Source organism: Nerophis ophidion, linkage group LG12 (genome assembly GCF_033978795.1).
Source record: "Nerophis ophidion isolate RoL-2023_Sa linkage group LG12, RoL_Noph_v1.0, whole genome shotgun sequence".
NCBI lineage: Eukaryota > Metazoa > Chordata > Actinopteri > Syngnathiformes > Syngnathidae > Nerophis > Nerophis ophidion.
Window position 1 is genome coordinate 43,121,808 of NC_084622.1, and position 14,153 is coordinate 43,135,960.

Genomic DNA, 14,153 nt, shown 5'->3' on the forward strand with positions numbered 1-14,153 from the left:
CTGGAGTCTATTTTTCTTGTGCCTGGTATTCAGAAGTGGGGTGTGCCTGGGAGTTCTGGCATGGAGGCCTTCATCTCGTAGTGCGCGCCTTATTGTCTGGGACGAAACCTGCGTTCCCCCTCTGCAATGTCCTGTTGTAGTTCCTCAGCTGTTACCCAGGGGTTTTTCACCACTGTACACTTCAAATACCGGACAGCAGTTGCACACAGCATCATTTTTCTACCACGCCCAGGTAATGTTTCCACTGTGCCTTTAGCTTTAAACTTGCGAATTATGCTCCCAACTATGTCTCTTGGAATGTGTAATGTCTTTGCTATTTTCTTATATCCATATCCTTTCTTATGAAGAGAAATTACCTCCTCTCTTGACTTCTTTGACCACTCCCTGGACTTCACCATGTTGCAAATACACCATTACCCATCTACAAGAAGCTGAGCGTCACAGTCTTTTTCAATCAGTTCAATTGTTGCTCGTTATGGTTCTAATCACATCTACAGGTGTTTTCAACACCTGATTGAAAAGACCTTATTCAAATTATATTCTTAAGAGTTATGATCTTCAAGGGGTTGAATAATTTTGAGATATTAAGAGAAATGACACTGTTTGGTATGTTACAAAATATAATGTCATTCAAGTTGCATTTGTCTATTTAATGCATCTTTATTTGATATGACTATAAACAAAATACGGAATAAATGTCCTACTTGCTAAAACACCAAAATTGTGTGGGGGTTGAATAATTTTGATCACAACTGTAAGATGTCCAAGGATAAACGGAGACAGATTCATGTCGCTGTTATTTCCCAGCACCTGTCAAGGTTGGGGACTCGAATTATGCTCCCAACTGTGTCTCTTGGAATGTGTAATGTCTTTGCTATTTTCTTATATCCATATCCTTTCTTATGAAGAGAAATTACCTCCTCTCCTGACTTCTTTGACCACTCCCTGGACTTCACCATGTTGCAAATACACCATTGCCCATCTACAAGAAGCTGAGCGTCACAGTCTTTTTCAATCAGTTCAATTGTTGCTCGTTATGGTTCTAATCACATCTACAGGTGTTTTCAACACCTGATTGAAAAGACCTTATTCAAATTATATTCTTAAGAGTTATGATCTTCAAGGGGTTGAATAATTTTGAGATATTAAGAGAAATGACACTGTTTGGTATGTTACAAAATATAATGTTGTAATTCAAGTTGCATTTGTCTATTTAATGCATCTTTATTTGATATGACTATAAACCAAATACGGAATAAATGTCCTACTTGCTAAAACACCAAAATTGTGTGGGGGTTGAATAATTTTGATCACAACTGTAAGGTGTCCAAGGATAAACGGAGACAGATTCATGTCGCTGTTATTTCCAAGCACCTGTCAAGGTGGGGGACTCGAATTATGCTCCCAACTGTGTCTCTTGGAATGTGTAATGTCTTTGCTATTTTCTTATATCCATATCCTTTCTTATGAAGATAAATTACCTCCTCTCCTGACTTCTTTGACCACTCCCTGGACTTCACCATGTTGCAAATACACCATTGCCCATCTACAAGAAGCTGAGCGTCACAGTCTTTTTCAATCAGTTCAATTGTTGCTCGTTATGGTTCTAAATCACATCTACAGGTGTTTTCAACACCTGATTGAAAAGACCGTATTCAAATTATATTCTTAAGAGTTATTATCTTTAAGGGGTTGAATCATTTTGTCAATGAGATATTAAGAGACATGACATTGCTTGGTATGTTACAAAATATGTTGTAATTCAAGTTGCATTTGTCTATTTAATGCATCTTTATTTGATATGACTATAAACAAAATACGGAATAAATGTCCTACTTGCTAAAACACCAAAATTGTGTGGGGGTTGAATAATTTTGATCACAATTGTAAGGTGTCCAAGGATAAACGGAGACAGATTCATGTCGCTGTTATTTCCCAGCACCTGTCAAGGTGGGGGACTCGAATTATGCTCCCAACTGTGTCTCTTGGAATGTGTAATGTCTTTGCTATTTTCTTATATCCATATCCTTTCTTATGAAGATAAATTACCTCCTCTCCTGACTTCTTTGACCACTCCCTGGACTTCACCATGTTGCAAATACACCATTACCCATCTACAAGAAGCTGAGCGTCACAGTCTTTATCAATCAGTTTAATTGTTGCTTGTTATGGTTCTAATCACATCTAGAGGTGTTTTCAACACCTGAATGAAAAGACCTTATTCAAATTCTGTTCTTAAGAGTTTATGATCTTCAAGGGGTTGAATCATTTTGTCAATGAGATATTAAGAGACATGACATTGCTTGGTATGTTACAAAATATAATGTTGTAATTCAAGTTGCATTTGTCTATTTAATGCATCTTTATTTGATATGACTATAAACAAAATACGGAATAAATGTCCTACTTGCTAAAACACCAAAATTGTGTGGGGTTTGAATAATTTTGATCACAACTGTAAGGTGTCCAAGGATAAACGGAGACAGATTCATGTCGCTGTTATTTCCCAGCACCTGTCAAGGTGGGGGACTCGAATTATGCTCCCAACTGTGTCTCTTGGAATGTGTAATGTCTTTGCTATTTTCTTATATCCATATCCTTTCTTATGAAGAGAAATTACCTCCTCTCCTGACTTCTTTGACCACTCCCTGGACTTCACCATGTTGCAAATACACCATTTCCCATCTACAAGAAGCTGAGCGTCACAGTCTTTATCAATCAGTTTAATTGTTGCTCGTTATGGTTCTAATCACATCTACAGGTGTTTCCAACACCTGATTGAAAAGACCTTATTCAAATTCTGTTCTTAAGAGTTATGATCTTCAAGGGGTTGAATCATTTTGTCAATGAGATATTAAGAGACATGACATTGCTTGTTATGTTACAAAATACAATGTTGTCATTCAAGTTGCATTTGTCTATTTAATGCATCTTTATTTGATATGACTATAAACAAAATACGGAATAAATGTCCTACTTGCTAAAACACCAAAATTGTGTGGGGGTTGAATAATTTTGATCACAACTGTAAGGTGTCCAAGGATAAACGGAGACAGATTCATGTCGCTGTTATTTCCCAGCACCTGTCAAGGTGGGGGACTCGAATTATGCTCCCAACTGTGTCTCTTGGAATGTGTAATGTCTTTGCTATTTTCTTATATCCATATCCTTTCTTATGAAGATAAATTACCTCCTCTCTTGACTTCTTTGACCACTCCCTGGACTTCACCATGTTGCAAATACACCATTGCCCATCTACAAGAAGCTGAGCGTCACAGTCTTTTTCAATCAGTTTAATTGTTGCTCGTTATGGGTCTAATCACATCTACAGGTGTTTCCAACACCTGATTGAAAATACCTTATTCAAATTATATTCTTAAGAGTTTATGATCTTCAAGGGGTTGAATAATTTTGAGATATTAAGAGAAATGACACTGTTTGGTATGTTACAAAATATAATGTTGTAATTCAAGTTGCATTTGTCTATTTAATGCATCTTTATTTGATATGACTATAAAAAAAATACGGAATAAATGTCCTACTTGCTAAAACACCAAAATTGTGTGGGGGTTGAATAATTTTGATCACAATTGTAAGGTGTCCAAGGATAAACGGAGACAGATTCATGTCGCTGTTATTTCCCAGCACCTGTCAAGGTGGGGGACTCGGGAGGGGAGGAAAACCCCACGTCACGCAGCCAGAGAGAGCCTTGAGGAGAACTGGCTGGCTGGCTGACTGACTGCTTCCCTGCGGACTAAGAATAGTTCAATGTATCAGCAAATGGGGATTAACGGCGCTGTGCTCCAAGCTGAACACGCACCGACACAATCAGGGGACCCCCAAAAAAAGTTTATTCTGACAGTCATCATCATCACACACACACACACACACACACACACAATGTAAGAAGCAGCATCGCCTAAATCCACAGCACCCCTCCCCACTGTGTCCCACTGCGTGCACAATGATTATGTCAGCCGCTCAGTGGAGGAACCAGCATAAGCACAAGGAGCTTTCTTCAACACTTTAATGACGAGCGGCTGTCATGAAATGAGGGGAAATTCAACAAGGGTGTCTCTAACCTGTTTGTCCTTTGCCCAGCGTCTTCTCCAAACGGTACGGTCCCACGTAATTGGCATGCGGGGCTCCGCTGTTGTCTTTACCGGACGATGACATGACGAATGCTGCTGGGGGGGAATCAGTTACTTTCTACAACGAAGCGCGGACGATGAAAACCACTCCCGGCCCGCTTTAAGGTTTTTTTTTTTTAAATTTAAAATAAAAATAAAAATTAAAAAAAAGTCCACCGCCTTCTTGTCGTCCTTGCCTGCTGGTCCCCCCCAACCCCTCGACCTCGCTCGATGTTTGAGGAGGACGAGGTTGTCCCTTTTCTCTCCAATCACCGCAGACGAGCCTCCGGTGCCTTCAAAGCATTGTCGGTCCGGGCGAGCTGCGTTGCCGCCGAGCGACTGTGGGAGGTGCTGCGGAGGCGTGAGGGACGACTGACGGCGATCTCAGCCAACCAGGGAGCAGCATTTTAGGTAGCGCCCACTTTCTTGTTGCTATACAAAATTGATACAGTTTGAAGTCAATGTTAGCGGTACTGAAACCCACTAATATACCCAACACGCAGTCTGATAGTTTTTATATCAATGATGAAAAATTAACATTGCAACGCATGCCAATACGGCCTTTTTAGTTGACTAAATTACAATTTTTCATTTAAACGTTGTGTAATGGGCTTCACGGTGGCAGAGGGGTTAGTGCGTCTGCCTCACAATACGAAGGTCCTGCAGTCCTGGGTTCAAAATCCAGGCTCGGGATCTTTCTGTGTGGAGTTTGCATGTTCTTCCCGCGAATGCGTGGGTTCCCTCCGGGTACTCCGGCTTCCTCCCACTTCCAAAGACATGCACCTCGGGATAGGTTGATTGGCAACACTAAATTGGCCCTAGAGTGTGAATGTTGTCCGTCTATCTGTGGCGACTTGTCCAGGGTGTACCCCGCCTTCCGCCCGATTGTAGCTGAGATAGGCGCCAGCGCCCCCCGCCACCCCAAAAGGGAATAAGCGGTAGAAAATGGATGGATGGATGGAAACGTTGTGTAATGATGAGTGTACGCAAGGCGTCACAGGTTTTTAGGAAGTATGAGCGCTGCGCACACACACAGCTAAAAGTCGTCTGCTTTAACGGCATAATTGTACAGTTTTTTGGACATCTGTGTTGCTGAATCTTTTGCAGTTTGTTCAATTAATATTGGAGAAGTCACAGTAGAAAGATGGAGTTGGGAAGCTTTAGCCTTTAGCCACACAAACACACGGTGATTCCTTGTTTACAATTCCTGGAGGTGAAACAATACGAAGGTCCTGCAGTCCTGGGTTCAAAATCCAGGCTCGGGATCTTTCTGTGTGGAGTTTGCATGTTCTCCCCGTGAATGCGTGGGTTCCCTCCGGGTACTCCGGCTTCCTCCCACTTCCAAAGACATGCACCTGGGGATAGGTTGATTGGCAACACCAAATTGGCCCTAGAGTGTGAATGTTGTCTGTCTATCTGTGGCGACTTGTCCAGGGTGTACCCCACCTTCCGCCCGATTGTAGCTGAGATAGGCCAGAGCCCCCCGCCACCCCAAAAGGGAATAAGCGGTAGAAAATGGATGGATGGATGGAAACGTTGTGTAATGATGAGTGTACGCAAGGCGTCACAGGTTTTTAGGAAGTATGAGCGCTGCGCACACACACAGCTAAAAGTCGTCTGCTTTAACGGCATAATTGTACAGTTTTTTGGACATCTGTGTTGCTGAATCTTTTGCAGTTTGTTCAATTAATATTGGAGAAGTCACAGTAGAAAGATGGAGTTGGGAAGCTTTAGCCTTTAGCCACACAAACACACGGTGATTCCTTGTTTACAATTCCTGGAGGTGAAACAATACGAAGGTCCTGCAGTCCTGGGTTCAAAATCCAGGCTCGGGATCTTTCTGTGTGGAGTTTGCATGTTCTCCCCGTGAATGCGTGGGTTCCCTCCGGGTACTCCGGCTTCCTCCCACTTCCAAAGACATGCACCTGGGGATAGGTTGATTGGCAACACCAAATTGGCCCTAGAGTGTGAATGTTGTCTGTCTATCTGTGGCGACTTGTCCAGGGTGTACCCCACCTTCCGCCCGATTGTAGCTGAGATAGGCCAGAGCCCCCCGCGACCCCAAAAGGGAATAAACGGTAGAAAATGGATGGATGGAAACGTGTAATGATGACGTGTACGCAAGACGTCACAGGTTTTTGGGAAGTATGAGCGCTGCGCAGACACACAGCTAAATGTCGTCTGCTTTAACGGCATAATTGTACAGTTTTTTGGACATCTGTGTTGCTGAATCTTTTGCAATTTGTTCAATTAATATTGGAGAAGTCACAGCAGAAAGATGGAGTTGGGAAGTTTTAGCCTTTAGCCACACAAACACACGGTGATTCCTTGTTTACAATTCCTGGAGGTGAAACAATACGAAGGTCCTGCAGTCCTGGGTTCAAAATCCAGGCTCGGGATCTTTCTGTGTGGAGTTTGCATGTTCTCCCCGTGAATGCGTGGGTTCCCTCCGGGTACTCCGGCTTCCTCCCACTTCCAAAGACATGCACCTGGGGATAGGTTGATTGGCAACACTAAATTGGCCCTAATGTGTGAATGTGAGTGTGAATGTTGTCTGTCTATCTGGGTTGGCCCTGCGATGAGGTGGCGACTTGTCCAGGGTGTACCCCGCCTTCCGCCCGATTGTAGCTGAGATAGGCGCCAGCGCCCCCCGCGACCCCAAAAGGGAATAAGCGGTAGAAAATGGATGGATGGAAGCGTGTAATGATGACGTGTACGCAAGACGTCACAGGTTTTTAGGAAGTATGAGCGCTGCGCACACACACAGCTAAATGTCGTCTGCCTTAACGGCATAATTGTACCGTTTTTTGGACATCTGTGTTGCTGAATCTTTTGCAATTTGTTCAATTAATATTGGAGAAGTCACAGCGGAAAGATGGAGTTGGGAAGCTTTAGCCTTTAGCCACACAAACACACGGTGATTCCTTGTTTACAATTCCTGGAGGTGAAACAATACGAAGGTCCTGCAGTCCTGGGTTCAAAATCCAGGCTCGGGATCTTTCTGTGTGGAGTTTGCATGTTCTCCCCGTGAATGCGTGGGTTCCCTCCGGGTACTCCGGCTTCCTCCCACTTCCAAAAACATGCACCTGGGGATAGTTTGATTGGCAACACTAAATTGGCCCTAGAGTGTGAATGTGAGTGTGAATGTTGTCTGTCTATCTGTGTTGGCCCTGCGATGACGTGGCGACTTGTCCAGGGTGTACCCCGCCTTCCGCCTGATTGTAGCTGAGATAGGCACCAGCGCCCCCCGCCACCCCAATAGGTAATAAGCGGTAGAAAATGGATGGATGGAAACGTTGTGTAATGATGACGTGTACGTAAGACGTCACAGGTTTTTAGGAAGTATGAGCGCTGCGCACACACACAGCTAAATGTCGTCTGCTTTAACGGCATAATTTTACCGTTTTTTGGACATCTGTGTTGCTGGATCTTTTGCAATTTGTTCAATTAATATTGGAGAAGTCACAGTAGAAAGATGGAGTTGGGAAGTTTTAGCCTTTAGCCACACAAACACACGGTGATTCCTTGTTTACAATTCCTGGAGGTGAAACTTTCCTATGGATCAGAGCGCGGTCAAGAGAACATGGATCCCGACCACATGTCAACCAGCAGGTTTTGGTGAGAAAATTGTTGTTAAAAAGTCAGTTCTTACCGGAGAATAGCTGAGCTTATGCCGTCCATAGCTGCCGTCAACTCCCCTGAGCCACTGCACGTCAAGACACCCGTGGAGACACCCTTCCGACTATCATGTAATATTAAACTCACTAAAACACTAGCAACACAATAGAAAGATAAGGGATTTCCCAGAATTATCCTAGTAAATGTGTCTAAAAACATCGGAATCCGTCCCAATGCAATCGCGTTTTGTTTTTTTTACTTTTTATTTATTTATTTTTTCTAGTCTGTCGCTATCAATATCCTCATCCTCGCTCAAATTAATGGGGAAATTGTCATTTTCTTGGTCTGAATAGCACTTTTTGTTGGAGGCTCCCATTAAAAACAATGTGAAAATGTGAGGAGCTGTCACGGCAAATTTCTTCCCCCAACAAAAACCTCCCCCCCCGGAAGACATTTGGCGTTAATGCTTGAAGGACCCCAATGAGGGTGGAAGGACCTTAAAGCAGCCCACACAGCTGCCTGTTTTAAAAACATTATAATTGGCTTGATTGTCATTGGTGAAAAATAACAGTGAGGAAAAAATATTAGCATTCCATCATGCTAACCTTTCAATCTATTTTTGCTTCGCTAATTTTGCAGCTGTAACCCTTAAGAGTCATATAACTTGGTATTGTTCCGCTCTCATTGGGGTCCTTCAGCCATTGGAGGGGCTTCCGGTGGGAAGGTTTTTGTATGGGGAAGAAATTTGGCGTGACAGAACCATCAAACATGTGACGTCATCGTCTGCGACTTCCGGTAGAGGCAGGGCTTTTCTCTTAGCACCGAAAGTTGCGAACTTTATCGTGGATGTTCTCTACTAAATCCTTTCAGCAAAAATACGGCAATATCGCGAAATGATCAAGTATGACACATAGAATGGACCTGTTATCCCCGTTTGAATAAGAAAATGTAATTTCAGTAGGCCTTTTATCACAGTGGTTCTCAAATGGGGGTACGCGTACCCCTGGGGGTACTTGAAGGTATGCCAAGGGGTACGTGAGATTTGATTTTTTGAAAATATTCTAAAAATAGCAACAATTAAAAAATTATTTATAAATATATTTATTGAATAGTACTTCATTAAAATATGAATGTAAGTTCATAAACTGTGAAAATAAATGCAACAATACAATATTCAGTGTTGACAACTAGATTTTTTGTGGACATGTTCCATAAATCCATCCATCCATTTTCAATCAATCAATCAATGATTATTTATATAGCCCTAAATCACTAATGTCTCAAAGGGCTGCACAAACCAGAACGACATCCTCGGTAAAGCCCACATAAGGGCAAGGAAAACTCACACCCAGTGGGACTTTGGTGACAATGATGACTATGAGAAACCTTGGAGAGGACCGCACATACAATATGTATAAATATGATCATAAAAGTAATAGCAAATAAGCAGTTAGTGAAATAAATAATATAGTAGTGACAATGAGTATTTTTACACTAAAACTGGAGCAATACAAATACCAATAGAAAAAGCGCTATTGATCATGAACAAAACCAATAGTTTACCTCTATTATCAACAATGCAGTTGTTCAAATGCAACAATACGTATACATAATGATAACTAGAAAGATAATTAAAAAAATAAATAAATAAATGAAATAAAAAATTTAAAAAAGAAGGAATACCGAAAGATGAAAGGGAAGAGAGAGAGGCAACCTATATTAATCTTGTAGATTGTTATAGTAACAATGGTTTAAGCTCTGTCAATATGCCTTGTGTTACCCAGTTTACCCTAGGGCAACAACGTTGATATATGTTTGATGAAACATGATTATGTGCATGAGTGTATGTATGTATATATACTTGTATATGAACAGAATGTGTATACGAACGTTTGTACAGTAAATGTATATGTACAGTATATGTATGTTTGTTTGTACAGTGAATGTATATGTACAGTATCTGTATGTTTGTACTATGAATGTGCGCGTGGATGGACGGACTTGGAGTATGTAGGTATGTAATGTATTTGTGTATGTATGTGGGAGCGTAGGTACCAATGTATGGACGTTTGTATGTATGAATAACGGTGTGTGTGTGTGTGAGTATATGTGTGTTTGTATGTACAATATATGTGCGTGGGAGCCAGATCGCGGCCCGAGCCGCCCAGAGAGCCCAACCCAAACAGCAGGTGTGGCGCCCAGGGAACCAGGGACCACCCGCCCCACGCAGCCAGGCAGCCGGCAGCAGGCCGCGGACAGACGTGCCCAGCAGAGGACAGGGCACGAGAGAAGCAGCGGACAGCCAGACCCCAAGCCAGCGAGAGAGAACCCCCCACACGGGCAGAAAGACGGGACGCCCCGCTCGGTGGGAACCCAGAGACTCCCCGCAGCCGGACGGGAAGACCGCCCCCGCCCCACCAGCACCCGGGCCCCCCCGACCCCACCCCCACCCCCGGGGAGCACGGCGTGGCCCACACCAGCCCACCCCACCCGAGCCGGCCGCCACAGGACCACCCAGCGCAGGGCCGCGGGGACCACCCACCCCACCCGCAGGGACCCCAACGATGGAGATGGAACAACCAGCAACCGCCCTTTCGAAGTCCCCCCCTGAGGGAGGGGGAGAAAAGGAAAAAAATAAAAATAAAACAAACAAAAAAAATTATATATATATATATATATATATAGGTGTGGGAAAAATCACAAGACTACTTCGTCTCTACAGAACTGTTTCATGAGGGGTTCCCTCAATCATCAGGAGATTTTAATGGAAGCATTCACATACAATGGTTTATATAGGGCACAGAGTGGGTGCGCTCTACCACGGTATCGAGCACTATTCTCTGGATAATCAAATCAATATATATATATATATATATATATATATATATATATACACGTACATACATAAATACACATCCATACACATATACACTCATAAATACACACACATACACACACACATACATACATATATGTATATATACACATACATACATACATACACTAATAAGCCGGAGTTCTTTGAACGCAGGTTTCTTGCTGGGACCATATGATACAATACAACCAACAAGATAGGATGCAGCTAGACCGTGTAGTACATACAGGTATTCCTCGCGCACTAATTGACTGAAAAAGTTTGCACCTGCCGCGCGCTCGCCCGACACTGCAGCACGAGCACGATGATGTCACGTTATCGAATGTAAAATGCAATAAGATTTGACCGAGTGGCTAGGAGACATCAGGAGTAACAAGTGTTAAAAAATGGACTAGAAAGAACAGATTTTCAAAAACAATAATTTAAAAAATATATATATATTTTTTTTTTTACCTGGAACTTCCCGCGGGCCGAATTTTGGACACTGGCGGGCCGAATCCACAGTGTAGAGGCCCCTGCTTTGGAGTTTGTTTATTTTTATTTTTAAACTAAAATCCATGTGGTCCACAGTTTGCTAATTAAGACGATAACAAGAAATAGAGGGAAATAATTCACTTTTATCCAAACATTGTTATCATATAATAACTGATCTCATGTATTACCTTTGATAAATAAAATTGAATTTTGGACTCTTTCTTACCTTGTATTATATTTGTATGTGACGAACATGCCCTATCCTCCATGAAAACTTACCTTTTGTCTCAAAGTCCAGTATTTTAACTTAGATAAATAATTCTCCATATTGACATTTATTCATTTATCCATTCATTCATACATTTATTCAGCAGAGCACTAAAACATAATTATTGCATCTGGAAAAAAAAATAACACAAGCCCTGGCTTACTCGCTGACAAAACATGTAAGCAAAATGCATTTGCTTGCTCACAATTACCCCCACTTTTCCCAGTGTGGCAAGTCAGAGTTATGGTAAATGGGTTGTACTTATATAGCGCTTTTCTACCTTCAAGGTACTCAAAGCACTTTGACACTTCCACATTCACCCATTCACACACACATTCACACACTGATGGAGGGAGCTGCCATGCAAGGAGCAAACCAGCACCCATCAGGAGCAAGGGTGAAGTGTCTTGCTCAGGACACAGCAGACGTGACGAGGTTGGTACTAGGTGGGGATTGAACCGGGGACCCTCGGGTTGCGCACGGCCACTCTACAAACTCCGCCACGCAATGCCTACAGCTCCTCTTTTCTCTATTAAAAGGGGAACTGCACTCTTTTTGGATTTTGCAATCATTTACAATACTTAAGTCTTTATGCATTCTAACTTGAGAAAAAAACGCAAGCAAAGTTCAGCTAACAATGGCGCTAATGGAACCTGCTCTATTTCGCTTATAAAGTGCTCTAAAAAATGCACGCTGTATCAAAAAGTAACGTAGTAACAGGCATATTCATAATACATATATTTACATATTTTGGTCATTTTAAGCATACGGCGGCATATTAATTTCACGGACTCGTCACAATATTCGTTTACTAATCATGACAGCCTTAATTAGAGACAACAAAAACTACTTTGGGACTAATGATGATCCAGAACATTACATTTTCGAGTCTGAATCTTAGGACTATGTGATATGAATTTTAAAAGATGTGTGCTAAACAAATCCAGCTGTACAGTAGTGAAGCACTAAGCATCATGTAGCCCTATTTGTAGGCGCTAAACAAGACATACAAATTAAGAACAAAATAAAACAATCACTTACTGTACAATGTCTGTTCTCACTAATATGTCAACTGATGGGACGTTCATATCTTCCCCGTTTAGATGGAGAATTATTCACAATACTTACCCAGGTTTAAAAAATAAAGGGGTCCTAAACAGATAATTTTTGTGTCTTTCTCACCATCTCTGGGTCGGAGATGGATGTCAAAATGTATCCACTTCTCGGTTTATGGCCACAAACTCCTACTATACAGGTGAGAGGCATGACTTATGTCTTGATTCATTGCCCGGATCATGTTTTGTCCAGTTAGAGTCTAAATAAAATGATAAATGGGTTGTACTTGTATAGCGCTTTTCTACCTTCAAGGTACTCAAAGCGCTTTGACATTACTTCCACATTTACCCATTCACACACACATTCACACACTGATGGAGGGAGCTGCCATGCAAGGCGCCAACCAGCACCCATCAGGAGCAAGAGTGAAGTGTCTTGCTCAGGACACAACGGACGTGACGAAGTTGGTACTAGGTGGGATTTGAACCAGGGACCCTCGGGTTGCACACGGCCACTCTCCCACTGCGCCACGCCGTCCCTACCTTAGTTCTGTTTCAGCACCCCTGGGTTACTTTGTGTTTTGGTTACCATGGGTGCTGATGAGTTTCACCTGCCTCTGATTAGTGTTCTGGACACTCAACTGCTTCCAGGCACTAATCAGAGAGCTACTTATACCTGTTTTTCGCCACAATCAGGCTGGCTGTCTTGTTTACTCCTGCAACACGTTACATTGAGTATTTTTACGATTCTTTGTTTCTAGTTCATGTGCTAAGCTTTGCCATATATCTCCCATGCTATCGGAACGCTTTTCTGTATGTTGCATGATTTATGGACAATATATCATTGTCCCACCTGCACCTTGCCTCCGGAGTTTCCGTCTGCCTCCTGGGAGAACGATCCGCGCGGTAAAATGCGACCTCGACTTGACAATTTATAATCTAAAATTAACTTACAAACTCAGAGGCGATGCAGGAGTTTACCAGCTTGGCATGCCAATATAGCAGAATAAGCCAGTCAGCTCTCTGTGATCACGGCGCCGCTAAAAATGGTTTGTCTGGGTTAGCTTTAATAACAAAAATATCTCTCTTATTTGGTTCATAGTCAGGTCACAAGATGTCGATGAAAACATGTCGGCTCTTTTTGCATGATTTTTTTATAGGGTTTTTTTGAGCGGAATAGTGTACTCTCATTAGCGGCATTGTTAGCCACCTCATACTTGCCACATTTTTTTAGGTATGAATGCGTAAAAAAATGAAAACTATATGTTTTCTTGTCTTGCATAGGGATTGTGCATGATGGGTAAAATTTCTAAATAAGTGTCATACCCCTTCATAGGGGGACCTGTTATGCAAAACCAACTTTTCCTACTTTTTGGTATCTGTTGTTGTGTATTTGAAATCTGCAGAATACTGAAAAATGTGATATCAAACCACTGGGATTTGGCAGGGATATTTATAAAACAACCCTGTCTTCCTTTATACTTTCCCCAAGCGAGCTGTTTGGAATTTGCCCTATTAGTAAGGTTTTTCCCAGTGGATATAACGCTTTACCTGACAAGCTTTGCGCTTTAGTCTGACGTAGTCAATAAGTTCCTTCTTGTGCTGAAAATTTAAATTTCCCCTCGGTAATTAAAGTATTTCTGATTCTGATTCTTGTTGTGGGACAGACCCACTCATACATACATCCTCCACTGTTGCCATTTCTGATTCAAAGTAGCGTCTACATAGTACAG

At 42.2% G+C, this 14,153-nt stretch overlaps 1 protein-coding gene across 6 annotated transcripts in view; it reads right to left on the reverse strand.

Annotated features, from left to right (window-relative positions):
- Positions 1-4,473, reverse strand: part of LOC133563459 (serine/threonine-protein kinase BRSK2-like) — a 641,999-nt gene extending 637,526 nt beyond the window's left edge. For 3 of the 6 annotated variants that reach the window (XM_061917595.1, XM_061917596.1, XM_061917593.1), the window contains exon 1: positions 4,083-4,473. In XM_061917595.1, the coding sequence (XP_061773579.1) occupies positions 4,083-4,176 (94 nt within the window). In that variant the 5' untranslated portion in view covers positions 4,177-4,473. The remainder of the gene's footprint in view (positions 1-4,082) is intronic. The other 3 variants (XM_061917594.1, XM_061917597.1, XM_061917598.1) reach the window with 3 other exon arrangements.
- Positions 4,474-14,153: the final 9,680 nt, after the last annotated feature.